General features: G+C 43.1%; 2 protein-coding genes across 2 annotated transcripts in view; both read left to right on the top strand.

Moving 5' to 3' along the window:
* dnaaf9 (dynein axonemal assembly factor 9) overlaps positions 1-14,689 on the top strand; it is an 84,130-nt gene that overhangs the window by 13,237 nt on the left and 56,204 nt on the right. The window contains exons 5-10 of the mRNA XM_060925709.1: positions 9,159-9,255; positions 10,441-10,547; positions 10,642-10,719; positions 10,806-10,907; positions 11,269-11,324; positions 11,414-11,549. Of these exons, the coding sequence (XP_060781692.1) occupies positions 9,159-9,255; positions 10,441-10,547; positions 10,642-10,719; positions 10,806-10,907; positions 11,269-11,324; positions 11,414-11,549 (576 nt within the window). The remainder of the gene's footprint in view (positions 1-9,158; positions 9,256-10,440; positions 10,548-10,641; positions 10,720-10,805; positions 10,908-11,268; positions 11,325-11,413; positions 11,550-14,689) is intronic.
* On the top strand, positions 1,616-4,312 carry LOC132889329 (uncharacterized). The gene is made up of 4 exons (XM_060925710.1): positions 1,616-1,753; positions 2,407-2,988; positions 3,088-3,231; positions 3,799-4,312. Exons 1-4 carry the CDS (start codon positions 1,646-1,648, stop codon positions 4,090-4,092), a joined length of 1,128 nt encoding a protein of 375 aa, XP_060781693.1. The 5' UTR covers positions 1,616-1,645; the 3' UTR covers positions 4,093-4,312.

The raw sequence follows: 14,689 nt of genomic DNA on the forward strand, positions 1-14,689 counted from the left end.
CTGCCCTTATGTACTCTCCTGAAGGCTCTTAGAGGGTGAGCGTGTGTGCCGTCATTAGCGCCTGCCAGCCACACTGCATTAAACCACTCCTCCCCTCATGTGCGCACTAGACACAGTCTTCTGCTGGTGGTGCTGAACTGCTGCTGCTGAGCGCAGTGAGTGGAGCGCTGCCCTTTGAGCACCACAGTGGCGGCACCATGAGGAGTGCCTGCAGAGGAGAAGATGGCTGCTGGCCTGCCATCGTTAGAGTATTTACTGTTTAATGGTCTCAAACACATTAAGACATTAATCTATCATGCAAAATTAGCCATAGTGGGCAGCTACAGTGGTGCTTGAAAGTTTGTGAACCCTTTAGAATTTTCTATATTTCTGCATAAATATGACCCAAAACATCAGATTTTCACACAAGTCCTAAAAGTAGATAAAAAGAGCCCAGTTAAACAAATGAGAAAAATATTATACTTGCTCATTTATTTATTGAGGAAAATGATCCAGTATTACATATCTGTGAGTGGCAAAAGTATGTGAACCTTTGCTTTCAGTATCTAGTGTGACACCCTTGTGCAGCAATAACTGCAACTAAACGTTTCTGGTAACTGTTGATCAGTCCTGCACACCGGCTTGGAGGAATTTTAGCCCATTCCTACATACAGAACAGCTTCAACTCTGGGATGTTGGTGGGTTTCCTCACATGAACTGCTCACTTCAGGTCCTTCCACAACATTTCGATTGGATTAAGGTCACAGGGTTGCCGCGGGGTTGTAAAAGGTAGTGAAAGGTAGTAAATGAAATTAGACCAAATTAAGGCTTGTAAAACGTAGTAAAAAGTAATAAACGTCATCTGACCAGGTAGTAAATTTTTTAACCTCCATAATGTGTCTAAAATATATTTTTCAATTTGTGTAATTCACGTGCAAGCCTATCTCCTTGAATTAATAAACTAGCGTGAATTTATTTGTATGTTGCGAGTAGGACCTGAATGACGTCACTATCATAGCGTTACTTCAGATATGGGCAAATGCAAGTTTTCAGACCTCTGGCTGGAGGAAGCTACGTTTAAAGACTGGCTTAGGCCAGTAGTTGGCAACAGCCGAGAGGCTTATTGCAACGTCTGTAAGAAAGCTATAAATATTACGTGGATGGGGGTGAAGGCGGTGAAATCACACATGGAATCGAATAACCATCAAACAAGGATGCGGGGAAGAAACGTGCAGCTACCGCTGTCTCTGTTTTGCGTTGGCACTACGGCTACATCTACGTCCTCGACCTCCACTGCTCCCTCAACCTCCACCGCTACCTCAACCTCGCCTGCTCCCACCACCAGTAACGTTAATCCCACCAATAGCATTCAGCCGCTCTGCACTACCACCGCTACACTGCAGGCCGAGGTGCTATGGTGTTTAGATTTAGCAACGAAACACCACTCGTTCAAGTCGAATGATGGCATAGGAGAGCTGTTTGGCAAGATGTTCCCGGATTCCCAAATCGCCAAATCGTTCGCTTTGGCCAAGGACAAGACCGGCTACATGATCAAATTTGGCATTGCCCCGTATTTTAAGAGGCAACTGGTTGAGGCCATAAATCATGCCGGCTCTTACGTCCTTATGTTTGATGAGAGTCTAAATGAATCGTCAAAGAAAAACAAATGGACATACACATTCGTTTTTTGGAGGATGGGTGTGTTCGGTCGAGATATTTTGGTTCACAATTCCTGGGACATGGAAGAGCTGACGATCTGTTGCAGCACATCAAAGTAAGTTTATTTTCCTGTACTATTGGTTAGGGAGACATTGTTTGCATTTGAACATTTTCATGGATTTTTATCATTTTATTTATTTAGCCTTCTGTTGAATTTCTGTGACATAATATTGGAAAATGTAGCCTATAATTAAAAAAATTGTAGCCTAACTGCTTAATCTGAAGGTTGATCATTGCTCTGGATTTTGAATAGTGAAATTTGGCAAAGCAGTCCTTGGCATGGGCCTATACTATCCATCACTGTCAAAGTATTCCAGCACCTGACTCATGTTTTACTTAAGATAATAAAGCTAAATGTTTAATTTGAAGCATAGGATATACCATATTACTGTCTTTATATTGAATGTGATTTTCTTAAGTAATATGTTATTTAAACAAACTTTTTTCTCAAAATAATTAGTTTTTCTTTTGTTTCAGACATGTAAAAGCTTTTTACCTTTACCTGACATGTTTCGACGGTGTAACTTCCGTCTTCATCAGAGGGTCACCCTCTGATGAAGACGGAAGTTACACCGTCGAAACATGTCAGGTAAAGGTAAAAAGCTTTTACATGTCTGAAACAAAAGAAAAACTAATTATTTTGATTTAAGAAGAAGACATAATGAACGTAATATATTTATTTAAACTTTTTTCTGTTTGAATTCACAGGAATGCATTGCTCAACTCAATATGAGGCAGCTCCTCTCAGTTGGAATGGATGGGCCCAATGTAAATTTTAAACTCCTTGATCTCCTTCAAAAGGAGTATGCTGAGCTGAATGGAGGTGCTCAAGTCCTGGTGGTTGGGAGCTGTGGACTTCACACTCTCCACAATGCCATGAAGGCAGGCTTTACAGCCTGGCAAATAGACAAGCTCCTGCGTGCGCTCCATTACCTCTTCCACAACGTTCCTGCCCGGAGAGAGGACTACACCAACATCACTGGGTCGACCTGCTTTCCCCTCTCTTTCTGTGGCCACAGATGGGTGGAAAATGTGCCAGTTGCGGAGAGAGTCCTGGAAGTTTGGCCCATGATTCAGAGATATGTCAGTGCTGCGGAAGATAAGAAAGTCCAAAAACCGAACACAGCCTCTTATGACGCCATCCTGGCAGCAAGAGGGGATCCACTCTTAATCCCAAAGCTTCAATTCTTCCTCTCCATTGCGAGAAGTTTTAACCCTTTTCTTCAGAAGTACCAAACAGATGAGCCAGTGTTGCCTTTTTTGGCAAAAGATTTAACTGAGCTTCTGTTGGTAAGTATCACTATAAACATTTTGATGAATTCATTTGAATGTAAACCTGTATTAATTGATGGAATGGCTTGGTAACTATCTGATTGTTGCCATCATCAGAGTTTACTGCGGCGCTTCATCAAAAGGGAGCTCCTACAGGACCAAACCCCCTTGCAACTCATTAAGTTGGACATCTCTGATGAGAAGAACTGGGTCTCGCTCAAAAGGGTAGACATAGGCTTGGGAGCTGAATCAGCCATCAAGGTAATTTCATTGTTCTTTAATTGTCTGGTGAGATAAATCTGTGAATTTATGACTGCATAAATCACATCTACAGTAGTAAATGCAATTTGGTCAGTAATAATATTATCATCTTTAAAGGAACAGTATGTAAGTTTGTGGCCAAAACTGGTACTACAATAATTTTCAAAATTCTGCAGAGCATGGTATTCCCTCCTCCTCCCCCCAGACAAGAGGTTATCAGCTACTGTAGGTTGCCGAAATCAGATAGGTGAAGGGTGGCGCAACAGGCCAAAACAAATAATACACACACACAATGCACACATATCAACAACATCAATGTAAGTTGAGGGCTGCAACTTCATTTATGTAATGGGAATAATCTGGCTGGATTGCTGTTGTCAGTGATAAAAATATTTGAAATGATCATGATTCCTCAATGTCTAGTGATATACCAGGGGCATTTAATGATTATTTTGCATTTATTTCTAACATGGGCTACTGTTCCTTACAAAGGCTACTGTAATATTAAGCAAACATTTCTTTTCAAAGAGAGCACTGACATGCATGTTCCTTAATGTTCCTTAATAGGCACTCATGGGCAAACCAGGAACCAAGATAGGGGAACACTCTGTGCTCAGCCTGAGAAAAGAGTGTTTGCAGTGTCTGGTTCAGATCATAAAGAAACTGCAGGAAAGGTCCCCGTTGAAATTCCCCATTGTGAGGCAGATTGCCTGCCTGGATCCCACAAAGATGGCCAAAGATCCAGAGTGGTGCATCGTACAGATGAAAGCATTAGTACAGACATTCATCCAGGGGCAGCAGTTGGCAGGTGGCGTTGCAGCTGATAAGAGAATATTGTATAGGGACAGTAGAAGTCAATAGGTTATTCTAATTGATTAAGGTCTTGTGCTAGGAATCTCCCTTGGTTCTCTGCCTTTTTTAATTCAAGAGGTGTGAAGGTGTTAATGATCAGTTTGTAATTTAGACAAGACTTCTGTGCCCCCAGGTTGAGAACCACTGCTTTAGATACTGCTGTGTATCTATGATGTACTGTATGTACTTTTGTTGAATGGTTGATGAAGCAGTGGACTGGAATGTGTTAATGTAATGAACACATCTTAATTTTCTTGTTCATGTCGCAGGTGATGTCATCATTCAACAGTTCTCCTCTTTTCTCTCGGATGTGGGCAGAGATGAAGAATTTGTGTCCTTCCAGCCCCTTAGCCAGCGTCTGGATGTCTTCCTCCATTCCAGACTGCGCACTTCCCACCCTGACCTGCTGAAGTTTTGCCAAAGTGCTCTCCTCCTGTCCCATGGGCAGGCCACAGTTGAAAGAGGCTTCTCGGTCAACAAGGAGGTGGAGACGTGCAACCTCCATGAAGAGTCTCTTGAAGCCCTCAGGTTAATCTGTGACAAAGTGAATGTCTGTGGTGGTGTCCTGAATGTACCTCTGTCCAAGGAGCTCCTGGCCTCTGCTGGTTCATCAAGATCACAGTACAGGCTACACCTTGAGAGTGAGCGGAAGAAAAGGGAGAGTGCCACTCAAGAGCTGAAGAGAAAAACAGCGGAGAAAGAGCTGGAGGACCTCCGGAATCAGCGGCAGGTGCTCCATAGTGTGTGCCATTCCCTGGAAAGTGATGCTGATAAGTTTGCGGAGAAGGCCGAGGGTAAAGCGGGAACGAAGATGGCTGAGCTAATTGCAAAGTCAAATTCCCTTCGACGAAGCCACAAGGGGAAAAAAGCAGAGCTTCTGACATTGGAAAAAATGATCGAGGAGAAGGCCACACAGCTCAGGCACTTGTGACTATGCATTGCTGTCTAACTGTTTTAATGTTTGTTTGCCTGTTGTTCCTGTTGTTAATTACTTAGGTTTATTCTCTCTCTCTCTCTCTCTCTCTCTCTCTCGGCCAGTTTTAGTGTCCAGTATTGAAGTTTAAGTTTAGTTATTTGTTCCCAAGTTATTTATTTTTTAATGAAATACTGTTTTTACAGTATAAAATTGCATTTTATTATTAAGTTTCTTCCCCTTTAAATACCCTGATTTTGCAATTTGCACATTATTTCAAAGTCCAATGTGTAGCTGTTCATTCTAAAGGTCCAGTCTGTCTTCTAATTGTTATGCAATTATTACTTTGTGACTTATTGAGTAAAACCTATGGACTAATTCCTGGTCTGACATCTTGATTAATCCTACTCCTATAGCAGAGATCACTCTTACTTAAATGTATCTCACTCGCTTTCCCCAACACACATGCACAGTCATATACACCTACAAAGCCTCTTTCTCTCGCTCTTTGGTTCTATGTTCTGTTTGTCCCTCTTTCTCCCACTCTCTATTTGGCGAGTTGTGTCCAGTGTTGAAATTATTAAATTGTGAGGAAATATTTTAGTAATTAATTTTGGAAGCATATTTCTTTACTTTACCCGTCACTTTACTTTACACTATGCTGCTACAGTTTGACGTCGTGTTGGTAGTAAAAAATATTGTGGAGGTAGTGAAAAAGGTATTAAAAAGGTAGTAAATGCAACTTAAGAATCTCTGTATAAACCCTGGGTCAGGACTTTGACTTGGCCATTCCAAAACATGAACTTTATTCTTCTTTAACCATTCTTTGGTAGAACGACTTGTGTGCTTAGGGTCGTTGTCTTGCTGCATGACCCACCTTCTCTTGAGATTCAGTTCATGAACAGATGTCCTGACATTTTCCTTTAGAATTCGCTGGTATAATTCAGAATTCATTGTCCCATCAATGATGGCAAGCTGTCCTGGCCCAGATGCAGCAAAACAGGCCCAAACCATGATACTACCACCACCATGTTTCACAGATGGGATGAGGTTCTTATGCCAGAATGCAGTGTCTTCCTTTCTCCAAACACAAGGCTTCTCATTGAAACCAAAAAGTTCTATTTTGGTCTTATCTGTTCACAAAATATTTTTCCAATAGCCTTCTGGCTTGTCCATATGATCTTTAGCAAACCGACTATTACATGCCTTGCTCTTGGAGTGTTCTTTGTTGGTCGACCACTCCTGGGAAGGGTAACAATAGTCTTGAATTTCCTCCATTTGTGCACAATCTGTCTGACTGTGGATTGGTGGAGTCCAAACTCTTTAGAGATGGTTTTGTAACCTTTTCCAGCCTGATGAGCATCAACAACGCTTTTTCCGAGGTCCTCAGAAATCTCCTTTGTTTGTGCCATGATACACTTCCACAAACATGTGTTGTGAAGATCAGACTTTGATAGATCCACGTTCTTTAAATAAAACAGGATGCCCACTCACACCTGATTGTCATCCCATTGATTGAAAACACCGGACTGTAATTTCACCTTCAAATTAACTGCTAATCCTAGAGGTTCACATACTTTTGCCACTCACAGATATGTAATATTGGATCATTTTCCTCAATAAATAAATGACCAAGTATAATACTTTTGTCTCATTTGTTTAACTGGGTTCTCTTAATCTACTTTTAGGACTTGTGTGAAAATCTGATGATGTTTTAGGTCATATTTATGCAGAAATATAGAAAATTCGAAAGGGTTCACAAACTTTCAAGCACCACTGTATGCAGGGTAGATTACTTTTGTAAAGTAAAGTAAGCAAATCTGAACCTTCTTAGTTAACCTGTCTAATACAACGCTTCATAATGTCACATCCACACATGTTCGTGCTTGGCGCGCCTTAGACTGTCACTCTCGTCCACGCGCATTTTTGCTCTGAGCGAGTAGCACATGCCGCAAAGATATTTTGGAACAGTTTGTCAGCATGCGTTTCAATAAACTGTTTCAACACTTCCATCCGTCTATTGCCCATTATCATGACAGTTAGTGCTACTAATAATAGTAATACTAATAGCGTTAATTGATCATTAATATTATTCTGGGATATTAATGATATATTAGCTCTAGTCTAACACGTTAATGTTAACGTGAGTGACTAGATTTTCTGTAAATCTACAGGGTGTTTCAAACCATTTGATATCATTTCACAGTCTAATAACTTTGCCAATTGTCAATCAGTTGACCTCAAATTTTAACAGCATGTGTAGAAACAGGTCAGAATTTTTTGTTTATTGTTTTTTGTTTTTATCTTTTTAGGTATAGAAATGCCATTCACTGGAAAAGAAAAGGCATTTTGTGTGTGAGAGTATGCTCGAACACAGTCGAACAAGACTGTGCAGTATGCATTTATGAGAGAATTCGATAAAAATGCACCAATTGCAATGCAGATTTGGACATGGCGCAAAAAGTTCAAAGAGGAAGGCTGTTTGTGCAGGGCAAAAGGATCTGGACGACCAGGTGGCGCGCATATTGAAAATTTGTGAAATCGTTCATGGAATCCACACACCTTTTTGAATTTCTCATTCAAATTTTGAGGAATAAATCTTATATTGCTCAACATTAAAGGAACAGTCCACCGTACTTCCATAATGAAATATGCTCTTATCTGAATTGAGACGAGCTGCTCCGTACCTCTCCGAGCTTTGTGTGACCTCCCAGTCAGTCAGACGCACTGTCACTCCTGTTAGCAATGTAGCTAGGCTCAGTATGGCCAACGGTATTTTTTGGGGCTGTAGTTAGATGCGACCAAACTCTTCCGCGTTTTTCCTGTTTACATAGGTTTATATGACCAGTGACATGAAACAAGTTCAGTTAAACAAATTGAAACATAGCGATTTTCTATGCTATGGAAAGTCCGCACTATAATGACAGGCGTACTAACACCTTCTGTGCGCTTCGGCAGCACATGTATCAATGCACTGCCGAAGCACGCAGAAGGTGTTAGTACGCCTGTCATTATAGTGCGGACTTTCCATAGCATAGAAAATCGCTATGTTTCAATTTGTGTAACTGAACTTGTTTCATGTCACTGGTCATATAAACCTATGTAAACAGGAAAAACACGGAAGAGTTTGGTCGCATCTAACTACAGCCCCAAAAAATACCATTGGCCATACTGAGCCTAGCTACATTGCTAACAGGAGTGACAGCGCGTCTGACTGCGTCTGACTGACTGGGAGGTCGCGCAAAGCTCGGAGAGGTACGGAGCAGCTCGTCTCAATTCAGATAAGAGCATATTTCATTATGGAAGTACGGTGGACTGTTCCTTTAAGCCTGTTCAGTTTCATTTGCCTAGACTATGTAGTTTCTGGGATATTTACATCTCAATATCAAATTTTTTGAAACACCATGTATAGATAAAGTCTCAATCTACCGGTCCTAACTTTTGATTGAATTTGTTTAGTCCTCAGCTTCTAGATCTACTTACGTTCTGGTAAACAGAGATGCTAGTTTCTGTGAGCCCCTTGCTGCTTTTACCAATTCTTTTTTTCACACCTTTGTAGGCATTGCTGTTTTTCAAACATACCTTGCTTCACTGACTCATTATTGTAATAAGACAAAATGATCGACAGAGCATGTCCATGAGCCTGTGCGAATAGTGTGTTGTGATTGGTCAACATGTGTTACCTTCATTGCATATCGGCAACACTCGTTAGGGCACACTTTCTTTCTGTGATAGAAGGTATGTGCCGGGCACTTGGAAAGTTCTGAAAAATTATGAGTAGGTCGCATATAAATTTGGTTGTGGCACTGGTATTTGAGGGTAGGGCACGTTCTTGAGGGCAGGATGTGGCAAAATAAACTAGCTGGAACACTGTCCACAATGCAGAAAATAGTCAAGGTACAGAAAAACCCATGAATGAGTAGCTGTATTGAAATTTTTGACTGGTACTGTAGCTTAAGACTCAGTTACACTATTGACACAAATTTTTATCACTTATGCAATGAGAATTAATTTGGTTAGTGAATTTGGGTTTTTACAACTGATACGTTTATTTCAAGACTTTTGTTGATGTAAATTTTTATGAATTATGAGATTGAATTGGGCTGACATTTACAAAGAATTTATGTCTGGCATTCTCTCTGGCATTCTCTCTGGCTCTTAGTACGAGGATGAGGAAGCCGCAGAAGAGTTTAAAATCTCCAGTTTTGTGTCTATGGTTGAAGACTGCAGTTGCATTGGAATACCCTACAGCTCTCAAAGTAAGACAACTGTGCATTAAATTTACACATGGATATTTAACAATTATTCCACGAAATTGAGTTGTACATGAGATATAAGACATGTACGACAAGATTGAGTGGAATAACTGTTTTATTCTATCCACATTCACTGGATTTTGAGAAACAGAGCATTTTTATTTTTAGCAAATTCAGTAAATAAAAACTTTATACAAAACGTCTGACAAAATAATTTCCGCTTAGGCAGACTTATTAAAAACCTATCAATGGCTGCACGAATTGACTTTAGTGTTGTTTTTTTTTGTAGAAAGTGCTGTCTTGCTGTCGTGCCGAAGTATATAATAGCTTTAGACATTTATTTAATTCTTCATTGGACAGTTTTGTAATTTTCAAACTTCTTTTAGCTTTTGAACCAGTCTAAAAAAATTCAACAAAATTTAATGCTTAAAGATGAAGAATGTAAACAAACCGGCAAAATGACAGTTGCAGTTCTCATCTCATCTCATTATCTGTAGCCACTTTATCCTGTTCTACAGGGTTGCAGGCAAGCTGGAGCCTATCCCAGCTGACTACGGGCGAAAGGCGGGTACACCCTGGACAAGTCTCCAGGTCATCACATCACAGGGCTGACACATAGACACAGACAGCCATTCACACTCACATTCACACCTACAGTCAATTTAGAGTCACCAGTTTACCTAACCTGCATGTCTTTGGACTGTGGGGGAAACCGGAGCACCCGGAGGAAACCCATGCGGACACGGGGAGAACATGCAAACTCCGCACAGAAAGGTCCTCGCCGGCCCCGGGGCTCGAACCCGGACCTTCTTGCTGTGAGGCGACAGCGCTAACCACTACACCACCGTGCCGCCCACAGTTGCAGTTTGTGAAAAAAAAAAAAAGTGTTATAATAATAATTCTTGAAAAATAAAAAGCATACATTCTTACCATCAAATACTTTCATTCCATATTTTGTTGCTTTATGTTTTGGGGGGTTTTGTTTTCGAGTAGAGTTTTTTATTTCATCCTCAGTTGGTTCAGCAAAACGCTCCACTATTTTGTTTTTCTCTACTCATGGTATATGAGCTGATAGCCTAGTAGTAGAGTAGCCAATCAGAGCGCACGATTGCTCATATACAGTGTATGTGGATATAATAATCATTATACCAATGCTGCTGATGATCCAAGTTTAAATGTTGTCTGTAGGGCATGTGCAGAAGTTTGATATGTTCATGTTGGAGAAGTGGCCCATTATTCAGGCATTTGCTCTGGAAGGAATTGGAGCTGGTGGTTTTTTCACCATGAAATACAAGGTAGAGCATTGCTGCAAAGATTTAATAGTTATCTGTACAAACATCACACAGAGGTCTCCTACAGAGTGTTTACGTATGTGAAATATTTTTCTAGCTGACTGATATGAGTGAGAGTCTTTGGGAGATTTATACAAGACTAGACCCGGTGTCTTTGGACTATCTGCTCAGTGAGGTACAAACACAATATCATTACTTAATTACACATTGGAAACAATTGCAAACACAGAGAGGTGATGTGAATGAAGTGTTCTTTTACAGGATTTGCTGTTGTTTGAGAAGCAGTGGAGCTGCTTGTTTACCAGTGTGAACACAGAGAGCCTGCTGTCCATGCAAGAGATGTCAGAGGCTCAGACTGCAGAGGTACAAATGCAGATTTCAGATTTTTTTTAAGATGCTATCATTACTGAATACAATTCCCAGAATATTTTCTGAGATGTGATAGATCGGTAGGCTAATTAAAAGACTATATCTGTAGTTTGATGCTTAAACATCCCAGTCATGTAAATGAATACGGTAAGACTATAAACTAAGTATCAAATATAAAGAAAGAGCAAAAGCTTACAAATGTCTGTCAAAGTGAAAGATCAAATGCTAGTGGGATAATATTTTAATTGTTTCAAGTTAGAACCATGCCCTTTGTCTTATTTGTCTTTACCTATTTGTATTTTAAATGGTTATAAATATAACATTCTCACTTTTTTCTTTTCTTTCTTTAATGAAGTCATTCAGAACATATTACTCCCATGGTCTCATTTCAAGTAATATCACAGATAAAAGGTATTTGATAATATACTTCTTGGTCTTGGACTTATTATTTTATACTGAGTCAGTCTGAAGAAAATGTGTTTGTTTTGTCTGTTTATAAGTAAAAGTCGGCAGCCATATGTGCTGTTTGGGAGTCACTCCTCCAAAGATGACTTGGAAAGCTACTGCTTCACCTTTCCCTCTGAGGGCCACCAGGTCCGTAACACTGGGCCTTGTGGGAGTTCTGCAAAACACATGGTAAGAGAACACCACACCTGCACAGGTAATGATAATTAACTACTTTCACATACCCATAATGCTTTGCGCCTTTGGGGGGTAACGAGGGGCTATATTTGTTTACTAAGTCAGATAACCTCAGTCATTTCTTCGAATTCACATGGGGAAAAACTACTTTTCCTGATTTAAAGTTTTATGGAATACCTAAAGAGGCTAAGCATCAAAGCGTGGTTAGGCAGAATTCACCGTCAAAATTTTACACCAACAGACAACACGCGACTGCTCTGCGCACGTCAGTGGTGGAGTAAAAGTCTGATGATCCAAGTCACAAAGCCTATAACCCCTCTGTGTTTAGTCATAAAAAGTACGAAAACTGAAAAACATGTACGTTATGTGTTTATGTAGGTAGATCAAATATAGTGTTTGTTAGGGTTTTGCTGGGATTCGAACCTGGTTCGTTGGTGTGATGATCCAGCAAACCCCCACTAGGCCACCAGGGGAATGACTCAAATGCAGAGGCGTGAGGCAGAAGTAGAAAAAGTAACAAAAGGTTTATTTATACTATGTACACTATATACAATCCAGGGCAAAACAAAAAAAACAAAAACAAAGAGTATAATTCAAAAAGAAAAAGGCAAAAATGCAAAAGCTCAGAAGATCCACAAAACACAGTACAAAGGAAACTGGAGATAAACATAACAGCACAAAGACTCCGTGACAAGAGGACTGAACTCAGGGGTATAAATACACAAACTAATTAAGGACACAGGTGAAGATAATTAGGACTAACAGGCAATTAACAAAAAAAAACACAAAACACAGGAACAGTGGCGGCCTCTAGAGGCCAAAATAAATATGACACGAAAAGGAAATAACAGCGGCCTCTAGAGGCCAAAACAGTCCAAGTCCTAACAGGACCCCCCCCTCTAGGAGCGTCTCCTGACGTTCCCAGGGCGATCCGGATGGGCCGAATGGAAGTCCCGACACAGTTCTTTATCCAGGACATCCCGAGCAGGAACCCAGCAGCGCTCTTCAGGACCATAGCCCTCCCAGTCCACCAGATATTGCAACCCGCCGCGGACCCGGCGGGAGTCAAGCAGGCGATGCACAGTGAACACAGTCTGCCCCTGGAAGATGCGGGGGGTGGGGGGTTCCTAGGGGCAGGGGCATACGTAGACGTCAGTACAGGCCGCAACAGGGAAACATGGAAAGTGGGGTTGATCCTCAGAGTCCGGGGCAACTGAACCCGGTAGGAGACAGGGTTCACCCTGCGCACCACCTTGAAGGGGCCAATGTAGCGAGGAGCAAGCTTGCGGTTCTCCACCCGCAGCGGAAGGTCCTTAGTGGACAGCCAAACCCGCTGCCCAGGGCGGAAAGTGTGTGCAGGTCTTCTGTGGCGGTTGGCCTGAGTCTGGTTGGTTCTGGAGGTCTGTATGAGGGTCTTCCTGACCTTGCTCCAGGTCTTGCGACACCGTCTCACATATTGGTTGACCGAGGGCACCCCCGCGTCCTCCTCCTGGTCCGGGAACAGAGGTGGCTGGAACCCAAATTGGCACTGGAATGGCGACAGCTTGGTGGCCGATGACTGCAGGGTGTTGTGGGCGTACTCTGCCCATGGCAGCCAGGTGCTCCACGATGTCGGGTTATCCATAGCCAGGCCTCGCAGGGTGGTTTCCAGGTCCTGGTTGAGCCTCTCCGTCTGACCATTGGACTGTGGGTGAAACCCAGAGGAGAGGCTGGCAGTGGCTCCGATGACCTTGCAGAACTCGTGCCACACTCGGGAGGAGAACTGGGGCCCTCGGTCTGAGACGATGTCCTGTGGAAGACCAAAGACTCGGAAGACATGATTAAATATAAGTTTCGCTGTTTCAAGAGCAGAGGGGAGTTTGCACAGAGGTATGAAGCGGCAGGCCTTGGAGAATCTGTCAACAATGACCAAAATGACCATGTTACCTTGTGACTCAGGGAGACCCGTGATGAAGTCGACTGCCACGTGGGACCAGGGACGCCGGGGAATGGTCAGAGGATGCAGGAGACCCTGGGGACGCTGTCGTGGGTTCTTGGTTCTGGTGCAAACCTCACAGGACAGGACAAATGACCTTACTTCCTGCTCCATGTTAGGCCACCAGAAGCGTCTTTTCAGGAAGTCCAGGGTCCTCCGAGCTCCCGGGTGGGCGGTGAGAGGGGAAGAGTGACCCCACTGGAGAACCTTGGCCCGGGCTTGATGTGGGACGTACAAGAGGCCCGGTGGCCCCGTCCCAGGACCGGGGTCCTGGCGTTGGGCTCGTCGAACAGCCTCCTCAATACCCCAGCGGACAGGGGCCACAATCCGGGACACCGGGATAATAGGCCCGACTTCATTCTCCCTGTTAGTGGCAGAGAACAGCCTGGACAGTGCGTCAGGTTTGGTGTTCTTGGAGCCGGGACGGTACGAGAGGGTGAAGTCAAACCGACTGAAAAACAGGGCCCACCTAGCCTGTCGAGGGTTCAGTCTCTTGGCTTGCTGGAGGTACTCCAGGTTCTTGTGGTCAGTCCAAACCAGGAATGGATGTTGCGCTCCCTCCAGCCAGTGCCTCCACTCCTCAAGGGCCAGTTTGACCGCTAGCAGTTCTCGATCCCCCACATTGTACCGGGACTCCGCAGGACTCAGGCGGTGGGAGAAGTAAGCGCAGGGGTGCAGCTTTCCTTCCGAACGTTGAGAGAGTACCGCGCCGACACCACTGTCCGAGGCGTCCACCTCCACGATGAATGGTTGGGAGGTGTCCGGGAGGACCAGAATGGGTGCCATGCAGAAGCGGGCCTTGAGGTCTTTGAACGCCTTTTCTGCCTGAGGAGACCAGCCGTAAGATCCACCAGTCCCTTTGGTGAGGTCTGACATGGGTGCTGCCACAGAACTGAAGTTCCTGATGAACTTGCGGTAGAAGTTAGCGAATCCTAAGAACCGCTGAACCTCCTTAACGGACTTGGGAGTAGGCCAGTCCCGGACGGCCAGGGTCTTGGCAGGGTCCATTTGGAGTTGGCCTGTCCGTACAATAAATCCCAGAAAGGAGACCTCGGGAACATGAAATTCGCATTTCTGGGCCTTGGCGAACAGATTGTTCTGTAGCAGCCTCTGGAGAACCTGGCGGACATGGTGGCGGTGCTCCTGCACGGTCTTGGAA

This window comes from Neoarius graeffei, chromosome 7, assembly GCF_027579695.1.
Source record: "Neoarius graeffei isolate fNeoGra1 chromosome 7, fNeoGra1.pri, whole genome shotgun sequence".
In the NCBI taxonomy this organism is placed as follows: domain Eukaryota; kingdom Metazoa; phylum Chordata; class Actinopteri; order Siluriformes; family Ariidae; genus Neoarius; species Neoarius graeffei.

Coding starts and splice junctions, on each gene's coding strand:
- LOC132889329 (XM_060925710.1), top strand. CDS start 1,646: ATGGACATACACATTCGTTTTTTGGAGGATGGGTGTGTTCGGTCGAGA. Junction 1,754..2,406: donor ATCTGTTGCAGCACATCAAA/GTAAGTTTATTT, acceptor TTGAATTCACAG/GAATGCATTGCTCAACTCAA. Junction 3,232..3,798: donor GAGCTGAATCAGCCATCAAG/GTAATTTCATTG, acceptor GTTCCTTAATAG/GCACTCATGGGCAAACCAGG.